At 41.2% G+C, this 16,330-nt stretch overlaps 2 protein-coding genes across 3 annotated transcripts; one reads left to right on the top strand and one right to left on the bottom strand.

The window, feature by feature from the left end:
* The first annotated feature begins 847 nt into the window (after nt 1–847).
* LOC146660403 (cyclic nucleotide-gated cation channel-like) lies at nt 848–8,357 on the top strand. Its single transcript, XM_085420240.1, has 6 exons — nt 848–948; nt 1,064–1,174; nt 1,645–1,821; nt 2,307–2,414; nt 2,528–2,634; nt 5,920–8,357. The coding sequence occupies exons 1-6, from the start codon at nt 848–850 to the stop codon at nt 7,371–7,373; spliced, it is 2,058 nt and encodes a 685-aa protein (XP_085276366.1). The 3' UTR covers nt 7,374–8,357.
* Nucleotides 8,358–11,194: 2,837 nt separating this feature from the next.
* On the bottom strand, nt 11,195–15,709 carry rraga (Ras-related GTP binding A). 2 transcript variants are annotated; one of them, XM_085420241.1, is made up of 10 exons: nt 15,557–15,709; nt 15,152–15,275; nt 14,900–14,999; nt 14,737–14,803; nt 14,410–14,632; nt 13,471–13,566; nt 13,222–13,344; nt 13,030–13,121; nt 12,835–12,950; nt 11,195–11,703 (listed from the first exon to the last, which is right to left on the bottom strand). In XM_085420241.1, the coding sequence occupies exons 2-10, from the start codon at nt 15,176–15,178 to the stop codon at nt 11,600–11,602; spliced, it is 948 nt and encodes a 315-aa protein (XP_085276367.1). In that variant the 5' UTR covers nt 15,179–15,275; nt 15,557–15,709; the 3' UTR covers nt 11,195–11,599. The 2 variants fall into 2 exon arrangements, with proteins under 2 accessions (XP_085276367.1, XP_085276368.1); XM_085420242.1 differs by having other exon boundaries at nt 15,644–15,700.
* Nucleotides 15,710–16,330: the final 621 nt, after the last annotated feature.

Genomic DNA, 16,330 nt, shown 5'->3' with positions numbered 1-16,330 from the left:
CCAGCTCTTTTTTTTTTTTGGACTAATTCAAGGAAACCAGAGGTAGGCTGATATGTTTAAGCTGAGGCCAGTTTGGCATATACTTTATTATGATGCTAGTAATCTACATTTGCTGTGAAGCACTGTGGAAAAAAGTTGTGTTGCGTAACATATTCAATAAGCGGAATTAATAATTATTTGCAAAAGTAGAGGGAAAAAAGTCTCATCTCCACATTAGTAAAGTTACAGAGTGTGGACTGGCAGGCAGCTGGATGACTTTAGGGGTGAATTATCACTCTTTGTGGCCTCAGCAGCCATCGTGCTGTTATGTCATGCCACACTTTGCGCTCTCTCAGCAGCCTGGTTTCCTAAGCGATGTGGTTCCTGAGGGAAAGCAGCTGACTGGTTCACTGAGCCGCAGAGCTCCAGGATGGCTTTGTGTGTGTGTTTTCATTAATGACCCACCAATTAGTCACACAATGGTAACAGTCATCTAAGCACCTCATCATCTGTCTGTGCTGCAGGGAGAACAGCAGCCTTAATGTGACTTTTTGGGCTTTAACTGAACTTTGACTGTGTATCTAAAGTGCTGCTGCGTCCATAAAACTGAGCTTTTTATTTCTCATGAGTCGTCACAGCAACCACCTGCTGTATGATGGGCTAGGTTAGGGACTATCTACCACAGTCCCAGTTGTCCCCCACCGCCCCAGTCCCCTGACTATTATCTGAGACATGCACCATAAACACTTTTCTCTCCTGCCACAGTGTAACTGAAGCAGGAGAGCATGTCCAACACTCCACAATATGGATTAAATGGCTGTAAGTGGGTCTTTAATATTAGTGTTTGTCCGTACTGTCAGATCTAAAGATGACGGGCCAGCTGGCAGAGAGAGATCGGTCTCCCCACAATCTGTCAGTGAAGACCAGCTTGGAGGAGGAAATCGAGAGAGCAGAGAGCATTCTCAGCAGGTAACAAGAGCTTCCTCATGTTCATTATGTTTTTCTCAGAGGTTTCGTTCAGAGACACAAAACAGAGGCTCTCGTAATGGCTTAAAGAAGCCGGGCTGTCACTTTTTCCTACTAGGGTCCCATCGATCTGTGATGACACATCCTCGGAGCTGCAAAGAGTCGCTGCTCTCGACCCTCATGGAGGCAGTTCAAGAAATTCTTTTCAAAGGACCGGAGCCATCTCAAGGTAAACCTGTGATGACTCAGCTGTGGCACGTCAGTATGGTATGGCAATTTCAAATGGACTGATTCAAGGAGCTGAAAGATTATTGTGTAGCTCTTATTACATATTAAATAACTTTTTTCTTTTTTGTGGCAAAGGTCTGGCTTTGTAGAAATGGCTATAGAAGAGCTTTTTGTCTTTTTTCATGAAGGTCGTCGACTGCTACAAAATTCATTACATTTGTCCAGTGAAAATCCTTTGACCTCTGATGGGTTGCAGGAATTTAGAGTCCCTTTTTTCATTCAGACTTTTCAAGATTTTCCAGTCCTACAGATAGAAAAGGAAAGACAAAGTGAGGTCTCAAATCATGTGCTCTAATTTGCAGCTCTATGATGGTTTCGCACATTAACTGTGTTTGAACTGATGCATTTTGACATGATTTTAAGTTATAAAGCTGCCTAAAGATGCGGTGTTGTGTTCCTTTTGTGTGTCAGACTGGTGAGCCTGGTGGTGAGACTGCGGGAATGGGCACACAGGAGTCTTTTGGAGGAGGAGGAGAGGCCAGACTCTTTCCTGGAACGCTTTCGTGGCCCTGAGCTGAGAACGGCCCCCAGTCGCATCAGCAACACACAACTGGATGCCAATGGCAACAATGCCAAAGGGATCTTTAGGTATGCCCGGCTACCACCCTGAACCTTTACTATGTACACCTTCATGTACATGCATAAGGAGTACAGAGTTACACTTGTACAAATCACGACGGGACCTTCTGCTTCATGGCTAAAATAAATCCTTGAAAGGTCTTATTAAGTTGTAGAGACACCCAGAGTTACAGACAGTGTTTATTCCGCTCAGTGCTGAGGCTGTAATTTATGTTGTCCTTGCTGAAATATAGGTTTACTGCAAGGTGCTATGTAAGGAAAAGAAGATAGCTCAACTGAGCTTTAAATATTTTACATTTAGTAGAACGTCACAATATTTTAAAATGACCCGAAAGATGTCACATTTACAAAAAAAGTAGCTGTCTCATATGGCTGTTAACAAATAATTATATAGCTATTGTGTTGTGATGCATTATATTGCTGTTTTTCTCTCTGTTGTTGTGCACTAACAGTTTTTGCTGAGTGTCATAATCACAGTCTCCTTTTGCTTACAGGAAAAAGTGGGATCTGTTTGTGGTGTCTCCCTCCGATGACGTATACTACCGCTGGTTATTTGTTATTGCCTTGGCGGTGCTCTACAATTGGTTCCTTGTTGTCGCGAGGTAATAACATTACAGTATGTGCGTCAGTGGGGCCCTGCAGCCTCCAGAGGGTGTACAGTGTAGTGTTCACTTCTTAGACTAGAGAACTAAATCCTTTTTTAATGCATTTCCAGGGCATGCTTTGACGAACTACAAGTGAGCAACTACATCTGCTGGCTGGTGCTGGACTACCTCTCTGATGCTCTATACATAACAGACACCTGTGTTCGACTCCGGACAGGTAAGCCACCTAAAAATGCAGCTTCTGGCCTTCTTAAATTTTAGATTACTCTGATGACATAGTTTCCTCTCTGATGAATGAGTCAGTGTTTTGCGTTCATTTTATATTTTCTCAGCTTTCTAATTCAAACCTCGCTGCTTCCTTTTCAAATCAAATCAAATCAAATCAAATCAAATCACTTTTATTGTCACATCACATGTGCAGGTACATTGGTACAGCACATGTGAGTGAAATTCTTGTGTGCGAGCTTCACAAGCAACAGAGTTGTGCAAAATACAATAATGTAAACAAGCAAAATACAAGAATGGCTACATCTGAAACTAATAAATATATGTACAATATATAATAGTATATGCATTTCTGGATGTGTATACTAAATATTTTTCTACGTGTGTGTGTGTGTGTGTGTGTGTGTGTGTGTACACATATTTTACAAATTAAATAGAGTAAACAATAAATAAAATATATAAAAATATACAGAGTTGAATATGTGCAAAACAGTGGCATTACTGTACAGTATGGAGTGCATAATGTTAAAGTTCTAGTAGTGAAGCTGAGGTGTCTATGAAGTGTTCAGCAGTCTGATGGTCTGATGGAAAAAGCTGTCTCTCAGTCTGCTGGTACGGGACCGGATGCTGCAGAACCTCCTTCCTGATGGAAGCAGTCTGAACAGTTTATGGCTGGGGTGACTGGAGTCCTTGATGATCCTCCCCGCTTTCCTCAGGCAGCGCTTCCTGTAGATGTCTTGGAGGGAGGGAAGCTCACCTCTAATTATCCGTTCAGAGCACCGCACTACTTGCTGGAGAGCTTTGCAGTTGTAGGCGGTGCTGTTGCCATACCAGGTGGTGATGCATCCAGTGAGGATGCTCTCAATGGCACAGTGATAGAAGGTCCTGAGGATGCGGGGGCTCATGCCGAATCTTTTCAGTCTCCTGAGAAAGAAGAGGCGCTGCTGCGCCTTCTTCACTGTTTTGTTTGTGTGTACTGACCATGTAAGATCCTCAGCCAGATGTACACCAAGGAACCGGAAGCTGCTCACTCTCTCCACAGCAGCGCCGTTGATGGTGATGGGGGTGTGTACTTCTTTGCACCTCCGGAAGTCCACTATCAACTCCTTTGGCTTTGCGACGTTGAGGGTGAGATGGTTGTCTTGACACCAGTGGGTCAGGGTGCTGACCTCCTCCCTGTAAGCCGTCTCATCACCATTGGTGATAAGACCCACCACTGTAGTGTCGTCCGCAAACTTCACAATGATGTTGGAGTTGTTAGTGGCAGTGCAGTCGTAGGTGTAGAGTGAGTATAGGAGAGGGCTCAGTACACACCCCTGTGGAGCACCAGTGTTCAGTGTGATGAGGTGATGCTGCCCAGTCTGACCACTTGGCGTCTGTCAGACAGGAAGCTAAGGATCCAGCTGCAGAGGGAGCTACTCAGTCCTAGATCCTGCAGTTTCCTGTCCAGCTTCGAGGGAACGATGGTATTGAATGCTGAGCTGTAATCTACAAACAGCATTCTCACATACGTGTCTCTCTTCTCCAGGTGTGACAGGGCAGTGTGTAGTGTCAGGGCTATGGCATCATCAGTGGACCTGTTGTGGACCTGTTATTTACACATCAAATGCAAACTAACTTTACATTTTAGTTACAACATCCACTAAATAACAATATCACCATGTAGATGACCCTATGCTAAAATTGGCTTGTGAACACATCAGGGATGCATGATGAAATAAAACCATTAATGTGTGTGAAAATGTGTGTGTGTCTCCAGCACACACACAGCACCATGTACTGTTAAATTCCATTATTTTAGTGCCAAAAACTGATTGTCTGTCAAAAAGTGATTTACAGTGTTTACAGGTGTTTTTTTTTTTTTTTTATATGTAAAGTCTACACCTATATTGGTAAATAGACTTTAATGAACAAGATTTAGAAAGAGGTTATAAAATGTAAAAAGTACCCGTCTTTCAAGTATCTTTATGACTCTGGTTTATTGTACCTACATTATAAGCAGTCTAGTTTACAAAATTACTGATATACTTGTTGTAATGTCTGCTGCCCTCTTGGGCAGATCACCTTAAAAAAAGACATTTTTAATGTCAACAAGTTTTTTTAACTGGATATATAAAGTAATTTTGCCAAAAAGCGAGTGTGGCGTCTAACTTGTAACAGGAATGCTGATTAATGTTTGCTCTAGATGGCTTGATATGAGGCATGCATTTGACACATATTTCACATATTATAGGCCAACAAATTATTTACAGCAGTTTAAATACAGGCAATCACTTTTTTGCATGACATGTTGTCCACCAGCGCTTGAAGCGTGCTAAATGCTTCACTTAATGAGTTTTGACACCTAAGTCAAACAAGTCTAGCAAACATAGAGGTCCCAGGTGTTTCCAATGGTAGCCCTAGTTAGCTGTAAGCAGAGATCATTCTCTAACTTCTGATGTGGAAGCAGGCCTGAAATGTGGCAGAAGCCAACTGAGTTCATAAAAAAACAATAACAGTTACCCCTGGTCATGGTCCAAGAGAGAAAGAGTTAACCTAGTCACTAGCTTTATCTGCTTCTTGGTACTTTACATGGAGCACATGTAGAGGAAGAATGTTGCATGCTAATTTATAGCTAATGCTAGCTTGGTTAGCAAGGTGCATCAATAGACTCTGTCCTGTGCACTGATATCATTTTATTAGTGAAGAGGGGGGGGGAAAAACAATATCAGAGCATCTTGAATGGGCTTTTAATTATTTTTAACTGTGCAGAAAGCCATATCATTACTTCAGTGATATGAATATTTTTAGAGCTAGCCTCCTGTGGCCTTTGGAGGAAAATGCCGTTTGAGGCAATTAAAGCCCTTTCACATAGGAAGCAGCATGAGCTGCACTGGTATGATCACGAGAATGTATGTCACACTACACTACAAAGTATGTGGCACGTACAGTATTCCCTGGGTGCTTCCAGTTGTGCTGGGGTTTGCCTGATACAGTAAGAAACTGTTTTGGTGCAGTGTAGTAAAGAATGTGTCTGAGAGCACAATGTAGCACAACCCATGCCACTTCCTATGTGAAAGGGCCTTTAGGCATTAGCTTCAGACCCAGAGATTGCCACTTGGATTTATCAAATTATGCAGCTCAAAAAAACCGAACAATGTGCTTAAAGACTCTAAAATTAAAGCTGAGAGGATCTAATCTACCAGTTTAACTGTTAAATAAAAACTTGATTTGAGCCGCCCTCTACTTTTTTTCAGCCACCACCAAGCTAAACATGAGTTTTATTTATTTTTCTCAGGGTTCCTGGAGCAAGGTTTGCTGGTGAAGGACCACGCCAAGCTAAGAGACAGCTACATCCGTACATTACAGTTTAAGCTTGACTTGCTGTCCATCCTGCCCACTGACCTGGGGTACATCTCCACAGGCATCCATACACCACAGCTCAGGTTTAACCGTCTGCTGCGCTTCCCACGCATGTTTGAATTCTTTGACCGCACAGAGACACGCACCAACTACCCCAACATCTTTCGCATCTGCAATTTGGTTCTTTACATCCTGGTCATCATTCACTGGAATGCCTGCATCTTCTATGCTATATCTAAGTCTTTGGGATTTGGCTCAGATACGTGGGTGTTCCCAAACATCTCTAAACCCGGGTATTCCACCTTGACTCAGAGTTATGTCTACTGTCTCTACTGGTCGACTCTTACCCTTACCACCATTGGAGAGATGCCTCCCCCTGTGCGAGATGAAGAGTACCTGTTTGTGGTCTTTGACTTTCTTGTTGGGGTATTAATCTTTGCTACAATTGTGGGAAATGTTGGCTCTATGATTGCCAACATGAATGCCACCCGTGCCGAATTTCAAGCTCGTATTGATGCCATCAAACACTACATGCACTTCCGCAAAGTCAGCAGAGAACTGGAGACACGTGTCATCAAATGGTTTGACTACCTCTGGACCAACAAGAAAGCAGTAGATGAGCAGGAAGTGCTAAAGAATTTGCCAAACAAGCTGCGGGCTGAGATTGCTATTAATGTCCACCTGGAGACCCTGAAGAAAGTACGGATTTTTCAAGACTGTGAGGCAGGACTGCTGGTGGAGCTTGTGCTTAAACTACGCCCTCAGGTCTTCAGTCCAGGCGACTACATCTGCAGAAAGGGCGACATTGGTAAGGAGATGTATATCATTAAAGAAGGGAAGCTGGCTGTGGTGGCTGATGATGGGGTCACACAGTACGCTCTCCTCACCGCTGGTAGCTGCTTCGGTGAAATCAGCATTTTGAATATCAAAGGTAGTAAAATGGGAAATCGTCGGACAGCCAACATCCGCAGCTTAGGTTACTCTGACCTCTTCTGCCTCTCTAAGGACGACCTGATGGAGGCAGTGACTGAGTATCCAGATGCTAAGACCGTGCTAGAGGAAAGGGGCCGGGAGATTCTGATGAAAGAGGGTCTTCTGGATGAGAATGCTCAGAGTGGCGGGCTACAGAAAGAGGACACAGAGGAGAAGGTGGAACGGTTGGAGTCCTCTTTGGACACCCTTCAGACTCGGTTTGCCCGGCTACTCAGTGAATACACACACACTCAGCAAAGGCTAAAGCAGCGTGTCACTCTGCTGGAGCATTTCCTCAATCAAACAGACTGCTGTGCAGAGGCAAATGTGAATGACATGGATGAAGGTGCAGGGACAGTCACTGAAAATGACTCTGGGTTTGTTGCCCATACAGATGGATCACCAATAAGACTTTAGATCAATACCTAACGGAATAGGAATGACTCTTTAAGACTATAAGAAACCCATACGATGCATTTTCTCTGCTTTTACTTGTATTATGTGAAGGTTTTATCAGTTTAGCAATTGCAAAGAGAAGTTTGCATGTTAATAAACATAAGAAGAAAATTTACAACACTGCTATGACCATGCATTCTTTGAGTTCATAAACCAGTGACACTGAGATAAAGTTTTAAAGTTACTTCCTGAATCAAACCAAAACAAAAGATGGAATACATGAGAATATATTTTAAACTGTAAATTAAAGATGTATTTAAATGCTACCAAAATAAAGGGAGTGATTCTACACTAAACACCTGAGACCTGCTCCAGTTTACAGTTTCTAGTTCACCTGTAAACATCTTGTTTTTGCTTGCATCAGCAGGAGACTCAGTTCTCTCCATGTCCTGTATATTGCGCTCTGGGTGTGCACACATCGTCTCTTACCACTCCTTGAGGGGAAGGGGTCCACAGAGAAATGGTTTGCGGTGTTCAACTGCACAGGGATCTTTTTGTGCGTGTCCATATTTTGCAGGTTAGACTTACTTGGGCTCTTGAGGGACATCTATGGAACGATCCTATTTCTTGCATTTTAAGCAAAGTGACTTAAAATGGGCTAAGTGAATAACTGCTCAACTGAGTTATTATTAATCTCTGGTTCTCCTCCACAGCGACCTGTCTCCCTCCCCTCAACCCCAACAGGTTGTGGCAGATGGCCTGAGCCTGGTTCTGCCAGAGGCTTCTTCCTGTTAATAGGGAGTTTTTCTTCCAACTGTCGCCAAAGTGTTTTCTCACAGGGGGTCGTCTCATTGTTCAGGTTTTCTCTGTATTCTTGGCCTTACCTTCCATTATAAAGCACCTTGAGGCAACTACTGTTTTGATCTGGCGCTATATAAATAAAACTGAATTGAATTGAAACTGTAACAATAACGTCTTCTACTGGGAAACTTTTGGTGCCGTTATTCCAAATCAGTGTTGTATAAAACCACTGAATAGCCATTATAAGTGGTTACTAACCCATACATACACATTGTAAATATTAATGCTGTGATATTTACTTGGTAACAATCGAATACCGGCCAGTATTGCCAATATCAGTACTGATAACGATACCTTTAAAACATACACACAGCTTGTGTAGGGGAGAGTATCATAATTTGGGTTAAAATACACTAGGAGTCAACAACATTGTAAAAAGGCAATATTTGCAAGCTTACTAGGTATTTACTGGCAGAGATTCTATGTGCACTTCTTTGCAGGACCAAAAAATGTCTACGCAATTCTGTGCCTATTAGCAATATGAATGGGACTGATAACAACAAATACTCGCCATTCTGTAGTCTGATAACATCTAAATCCAGCATCCAGCCACCATGCAAGGCGAGGAAACAAGATGATCCATTACAGCAGGACCCAAAGGATCCACTGCCAGAATCCTAATGTCTGACACGACAGTACAACCCAGTGTCCTTGATCCTGTGGTTCAAAGCTGTTTTGGTGGCAACAAAGGGCACCTAAAGTATTTTATGCATGTATGGATTAGTGCATGTCTAACTTGTTATTGACCTTAAATTATTTATTTATTTATTTTTACAAAGTTTACTCACTGTCAACTTTCCCCAAAGTCTTACCTTCAAATAAACAATCTGCTACCACTATATGAAATAACTTACTCCCAGTTATTTCATGCAAAGTTACTCACTGCGGGGGGAGACTGGGGATTTTCCAGCTATTCAGCCTCTGCATTCCAGGATACAGCTCAACCGCATGAACACTGTAGATAAGCTCTACTGGAACAATGCCTCCGGATCAGATCTGGCTACAGTAAAGAGGCAAGGCATAATAGCCCATATCCCTTGCAGACCCTGAAGGAGTTGGTGGTATCAGGTACCATGACTAAATCTCAAGTTACTTTCCATGGACAACATGAATAAATACTGTTTCTCTCTGATAAGAAACAAATGACATGTAAACCACTCAAACCTTGAAACCAAACTTAAAAATAAATGAAAGGCTTATTCTGGGTACATACACAGGCCACTTTGTTAGGTACACCTGTTCAACTACTCATAAATGCATATAAATGATCAGAAAAACAGCACCACAGCAAATCAGTGTATTTAGACATGAGGAAGAAGGTAATTTAAGTGACTTTGCATGTGGTTGGTTGTCGGTGCTCGACAGGCTGGCCTGAGTATTTAAAAAAACTGATCTGCTGGGTTTTCCCGCACAGCAATCTCTAAGGATTACAGAGGATGATCTCAAAAAGAAAAAATACCCAGTGAGCGGCAGTCCTCTGGGAGAAAAGGTCTAGTTGATCCCAGTGATCAGAGGAGAGGGGTCAGGTTGCTTCAAGATGACAGGAAGACAACATTAACTCAAAAAACCACTGGTTACAACTGAGATATGCTGAAGAGCATCTCTTAATGCACAACATGCCAAACCTTGAAGCTGATGGGTATAGCAACAGAAGACAAAACATGGTGCAAGAACAGGAAACTAAGGCTGCAATTAAGACCAAAATTGGTCAAAAGATTGAAAAAAAAAAAAACATTGCCTGCGCTGATGAATCTGCTTTTCTGCTGCGACATTCAGATAGCAGGGTCAGAATTTTGTGTCAGAAAGCTGCTGCTGGTGGTGTAAGGAGAAAAATATTTTCTTGGCACACTTTGGGCCTCATCGTACTAACTGAGAATCATTTAAACACCACAGCCGACACCCAGCATTTTCATCTTCTGATGGCTCCATCTCACCAAACTCACATCTTCTTAGACTATTTTCTGAAACATGACAATGGGTTTACTGAATGCAAATGACCTCCACACTCACCACATCTCCAGACCAATAGATGTTGTAGAACTGGTTATTTGCATTATGGATGTGCAGCCGAAAAAGAAAGAAAGAAAGGGAGTCCACTCGAGTACTAGCAAAGTGTACCTAATAAAGTGAGTGTTTTATAGCCTTAAGAGGAGAATGGATTAGCTAGATTTGACTGAAAAGTTTAGTTTGGAGACTTTAATACTCTGCTTGTTTTGATCCCAATAAATATTATAATTTAAATGTGTTGAAATTGTGGTAACTGATCAGACATCAAAACTACAATAATGTTGAAATTCAGTTGGCCTGTGCTCCATTTAATTTTTTGATAGAAAAATAGGAGCAAAAGTGAGCATGAGAGCCACTTGTATCAATCTTGTATCACTGGTTCCCAGTGCTCAATTCCAGGTAGAAACATGTATTCTGGCACTTCTTTAGCATAATTTTGCATGATTCAAAATTTAAAAATTCTTTATTTTAGACCTGATCTTTAGCAGTCTCTAAGTTCCAGTCTAAAAAAAGGCCTTTTAGCTCATCCCTTTAAGGCAACGGTCTCAAAAATATCACTTTCTTCTGATTGGTCAGCTTCCAGACACAACCCCACTCCATCAGAATCCAATAAAAATATAGAGTTGGAAATGAGTTAAATGGAAATAGGTCTACTTTAACACACTCAGCAGCTGTTTGCCATATTAAATGAACAAAAATATGCCATTTGCGCTGTAACTTGCTGTCCATCCCCTGAAGTTGTCTCACTTAACTATTTGCTATGTGTACAAGACAACTGGTGCCACCTGTCAAGTTAGCCTGGTGAGACTACAATGAAGAAAAGGACCAATAAGAACGATCTCTGATCCATCTCTGTGTACATCTGTTTACAGCGCCTGTTTCTAAAAGCAGTTAGTATTGTCAAAGATTAAAAACAGAACCCCCCCCCCCCCGAAAAAAAACAAAACAAAAAACAAACCACCCCACACTTCAAATATTTTTCTGAATAGAACTATATTGTTTGTAACAGCTTACAAACGACATTTGAAAATCAAATCATACAATATCTGCTGCTTCTCATACAGAGAGACATCCCCAATCACTGGGATTCACTGCATGGAGTGAATGAATCTACTGAAATATGACAAAGTGTGACAGCAAATGTAGCCCTCCCCTCCCCCACCTCTGTAGTAAACAATACATTTCCCAACGAGTTGTTATCACTTCTCCCGTAAGAATTAGAGCAAAACAAAAACAAGGTGATTTCTCGCGTAATAACTGTGATTGAATATGAAGATATAGACGAAACGGTGCAGGGCTGCTCATGTGACACCAGGAGACCGCAACATGCTGTCTGTGAACTGATTGGCTGAGAGTATCCACTAGGACAAATGCACAGGCTAGCGCATCCGCATGTGCAGGCTATGCTTGGGTCCATCCACTCGCTCCAACTTCTCAAAGTGTTTCCTAGCATTACGGATATTGATGAGAGTGGCTGCAGATGCTGGAAAAAAAGGAGATGTGAGTTCTTATTATTGTCTGTGTAGGTTCTCAGTCATCTAGGACAAGGTAATCTAAGCAGCCTGGAAAGCAAACTGACTGACCTCTCATCTAAGAGATTATTCAGTTCTAAAACCAAATGGTTGAGAGTCCCATGTATTTAAACCCTAGTGAGGATTATTCTTTAAGAGGGTCGTTGACCCACTATTGATCATGTCCCTCATCGCATGAGCCATGGTGTGAAAAAAGGTGTGAGTCATTAGCAGCAGAGGTTTGGGTGAAACCATTAGTCCCTTTTCCATTACTACCTACTTTGATCGATCAGTCACTGATGGCCACAATTTTCAGGACTTTCCATTACCTCATAGTATCAAGTACTAAAAACAGTACCCGCTCAGCAGGTTTCCAAGTGATCTGAGCAGGTACTAAAATGTGACGTCATCAGACTGCATGCCACCGATTGGCTGGTCAGTGGCGTCACTCGATGAGTCACACGATGAGTGTGAGTGTCTCATTCACAAAAATCAAAACCACTATTTTTGAACCCAGCAACAAGTGAAACGGCTACAAAAAAAAAAAAAAAGTCTGACAAAAAGCCACAGACTGAGCAGCAGGTATATCATCGCCTCTACATCCACCTTTGTTGTAGCATTTTTGTCGGATATTAATTACATCATGGGACGCTCTGATGCATTGCTATGACAACGACCACGCACATTAGGTGGTACTCAATTGTAATGGAAAACCATTCAATCCGAGTCGAGGCGAGTTGATCGGAGCAGGTACTAATGGAAAAGCGGCTATTGTGAGACCCTGCCTCACCCAATCATGTGAGATCATCTGTTGCAAGATCTGAAATGCCTGGGAAGGGATCTCAACACTTCCTCATGTCATGAGGTACATGATCAATAGAGGGTCAATGACCCTCTTAAGGGACATTCCCACTAGGGATTTGGTTTTAGAACTGAAGAAGCTTTTTGGATGAAAGGTGAAATATCTTCAAGAAACTTCCAGTCGCTTTTCTTTCTAAGCTCCTTAGATGATGATGATGATGATTATTATGATTATTATTATTTTTTTATTTTTTCTCATAACTGTGAATCTGCTGCAGAGAAATGTTATCTTCACTACTTACGAATAGAAGGGTCCGACATGATGACCATGACATAAGTGTTGGAGGTGAAGACGTCAATGAAGGCTGCAAAATTTGAGTTCCTTACTTCCATGCTTTGGAAGGAAGCTGCAAGTTTACTGGAATGATAAAATAAATAAAATTAAAATCAACACACTCCAGCTGATGGCATCTGGAGAGGAGGCGGAGGACACTTACCTACAGCTGAGTTTGAACTGTTTGATAATGTTACTGATCTTCTCAAACCTGTGAGCGTCACGCTGCTCTTTGCACTGATAGTGGGAGATCACCTGCATTTACAAAACAACACGGGGAAACGACAAGATAAATGACTCATTTCTAAATTTGTATTTCCTGCCCAGACGCTGCAGAGGAAACGGACACTCTCACCAGGAAGGTCGCTCTCTCAAACAGAAGAACTTCATCTGCCTCTATGATCTGTGCAAAATTTCTCAGGTTTGTTTCCAGCTGCTGGACGTTTGGGATGAGCTGGTACACTATGCTGGACCAGGCCTGCAAAGAGAAAAAACCCAACAACGTTCAGCTAAATTTACCAACAAAAAAAAAAAAGCCTCAGCTTTATTAGCTGTGACAATAAATAAATAAATAAATAAATATATGGACAGTCAGGTTCAAGACCTTATATAGGGTTTCATCCCAGATTGATGTCCTGAAGCATGTGCAAGCTAAAGGCCTGGACAGTCTTCGCAGATCTTCTTCACGTTCTTTAAAGATCTGTAAAGACAGAAAGGTCACACCAAAAGGGAAGTGGGACCAGCTCAAGATCAAAATAGACACAAATAAGTAAAATACAAAGAAAAAGTATGAAAGGAGGTTATTATAGATATGATTAACATAACAGGCAGTAAAATTAAGAGGTGAACAATATGACCATTTACAAATATTATTGGTACCCTTAAGAGCCCTACGTTTAGGTTGTTCATATTCAGTTCATACTTAAATGGGTCATACTGTAGCTTACACATCAAAGTGATCCCTTTCACTTTTTCAGTGAAATGAAAGTTCAAGTTTCAATCAAGAAAAACTAGTGCAAAAGTCTAAAAAGGACCACTTTAATGAGTAAATATATACAACTCATTTCCTGTGCTGGTGCCAGAGTCACTTATGTCTTGGTAAGGTTTTATTTTAATTTTTTGAAGAACCAGCCAACAACTCAAGCAAACCTTAATAGTACATACTGTTATATTAACTTGTTTCCCACTTTAAAGGAGTTCACAGACTCAGCTAAATGAAGTTGGAGTGGGAGACTTTTGCTTTTTAAAGCTTTTTGGTGGAAACACATGGAACTGGTTCTACACTGGGCACTATGGCTGTGCTTGTGGAAAAGGCTGAACAGTACAATCTTAGAAAAGATGTAGTATGATCAATATTTTTTTCCTGTTTCTGTTCTGGATGGGCAGTGTCATGTCTGACTGAACCGGATCAGACTATTAATCAGCACTTGACTCGCAGATTAAATATCATTGTATAACACTGCAAATTCAAGACAGAGCAAAATAGTAACACGTGAGCGGGACAGCAGTACTAATGATGTATGAAATGTTACTTGAATCTCACCAAATCTCTCTGGTCTTCCTGCACAAGGTCCATTTTGTGCACAAGACAGAACACCTTGGCATCAGGGGAATTCTGCAGAATGGCTTCCAGACACGACTGGTAGTAGTGCATGTCTTTCTCTAGCTCACGGCTCTCAACGTCAAATACGTAAATAAGAACTTCTACATTTCTGAAAATGTTGTCCCTCTGGCTGGTGAAGTAGTTCTCCATGAATGTGTCCTGTCTGTTGGTTTAAAAGGCACAGATAAGTGATTAAAAATAAGGAATAACTTTGGCTTCTCAAAGCTGGTCCAGAAATGGCAAATAATTAGCAAATGTGTGTCTTACCCTCCACAGTCCCACAGGTTTAGAACCAGATTGCCAAGAAACCGTACATGGGAGTGTTCCACGTCAACTATGGTCAACCAATAAAAGCAGAAGAGTTAAATAAATGTAGATAATGAAACGCTCAGCATTAAAAATACATTTTCATATAAGACGGTGCTCTTACTTGTAGCTCCAAGGCGGCGTGTGTCTCGAGCTATGTAATTGGCAAAGATGATTGATCTCATACTGGTCTTTCCAGACCCACTTTTCCCCATCAGTAGCACCTGAAAAGCACACACACTCACTATTATAGTGGGAAGGGTAATTAGGTGGATTAATCTCTGATTTTAGAAGTACATGCTTGAAATCAAAGGACACTTCAAAAAGGATAAAACGAGTTCTCTGTAATGATCTAACAGATCTGCCCTTGCTTTACCTTTTTCTTCATTGCTGTGCTTGACATCCCCCTCAGCAAATACGAGTGTCGGGTATCTCAGTGAGCTGCGGGTCAGATGACTTCAGGCTGTGTCTGCAGCTGTCCTCCCCTTCCTCTCTTTGGGCTACGGAGAAAATCCCCCCCAGAAAAAACCCCCCAAAACGTGTTCATAACACGTGTGAACGCTTAAAACAGAAACAAATCAAACATATCCCGTCACTTTTGATCTTTAATAATCCTCAATAAGCTTGCTGGGCTTATTTACTTTTCTTTCTCTGTTATAAACACTTGAGCTAATGCTAACTTAGCTAGCCCGAAACAGTCCAGATATAAGGCTAGGTTAGCTTAGCTTAAATAAACGGCTGAATAGCTGCACTAAAATTCAACAGCGTATCATCAACCTACCCGAAAGAGTAGACCAGTTACCTAAACCGGTGCAGTTTTAAACAACAGTTTTCCTTTGTTTAAACGAGTACAGTTGATAAACATTACTTAGTGAAAGCAGCAATGAAGTCAGGATCAGCTGCTTCCTGTGTACGCCAAGAGTCACATGATGAGCAATTTGGGCTTTAAGCCCCGAGTTCTGTCTCACAGGCGACGTCATAGATTTAAACCTTACAGACGTTTTTAGATTAAAGTCTAAAAGAGAACAACAACCTTCAGTTTAACTCCGAAATAGTTTTAGTTGTAGTCCTTTTTGAAAAAAAAAAAAGAAGAGTTTATACTTCAATAGGCTAAAGGCAAACCTTATTTATGAGGCATAATTTAAACCTCCCATTTTGATTTGTATCGGAGATTCAACCAGAGTGGCTGCAATTCAATTTATAGATGTATTGTTAATTATTAAAGACCTAAACTTTAACACTTAACATCAAAACAGGTCGTGACTTGTGAATTTCTTTAAAATTATAGCTTTATTCAGTACAATAGCACACCACGTCATGCCTTACATCTTATTTTTTATATATTGTTTTTATTTATTTATTTGGTTATTTTTATACATATGGATAACCTTAATTTATTTTATTGTCTTTCAACCTGGTCCTGTTTTTATTGTAATTTGTATGTGTGTGTGTTTGTCTTTCTGTGCTCATAATTTTGTTCCGCAATGCTGAGTGGCAATAAAGGATATGAATTAAATAAAGACCCAAATAATGGTTTCATTGTTAACCCATGACT

This window comes from Rhamphochromis longiceps, linkage group LG10, assembly GCF_057381845.1.
Source record: "Rhamphochromis longiceps isolate RC_006_pf linkage group LG10, R_longiceps_female_GT1.1, whole genome shotgun sequence".
NCBI lineage: Eukaryota > Metazoa > Chordata > Actinopteri > Cichliformes > Cichlidae > Rhamphochromis > Rhamphochromis longiceps.
Note: the sequence above shows the minus strand (reverse complement) of the source record. Positions and strands in the feature narration are given on the sequence as shown.

Excerpts from the sequence above, each read along its gene's own strand:
- LOC146660403 (XM_085420240.1), top strand. The coding sequence starts at position 848 with ATGACGGGCCAGCTGGCAGAGAGAGATCGGTCTCCCCACAATCTGTCA. Across the intron at positions 1,822-2,306 it reads AATGCCAAAGGGATCTTTAG|GAAAAAGTGGGATCTGTTTG; the intron begins GTATGCCCGGCT and ends TTTTGCTTACAG. Across the intron at positions 2,635-5,919 it reads CTGTGTTCGACTCCGGACAG|GGTTCCTGGAGCAAGGTTTG; the intron begins GTAAGCCACCTA and ends TATTTTTCTCAG.
- rraga (XM_085420241.1), bottom strand. The coding sequence starts at position 15,178 with ATGTCAAGCACAGCAATGAAGAAAAAG. Across the intron at positions 15,000-15,151 it reads GCACAGCAATGAAGAAAAAG|GTGCTACTGATGGGGAAAAG; the intron begins GTAAAGCAAGGG and ends TGTGCTTTTCAG. Across the intron at positions 11,704-12,834 it reads CATGTCGGACCCTTCTATTC|CATCTGCAGCCACTCTCATC; the intron begins GTAAGTAGTGAA and ends CTTTTTTTCCAG.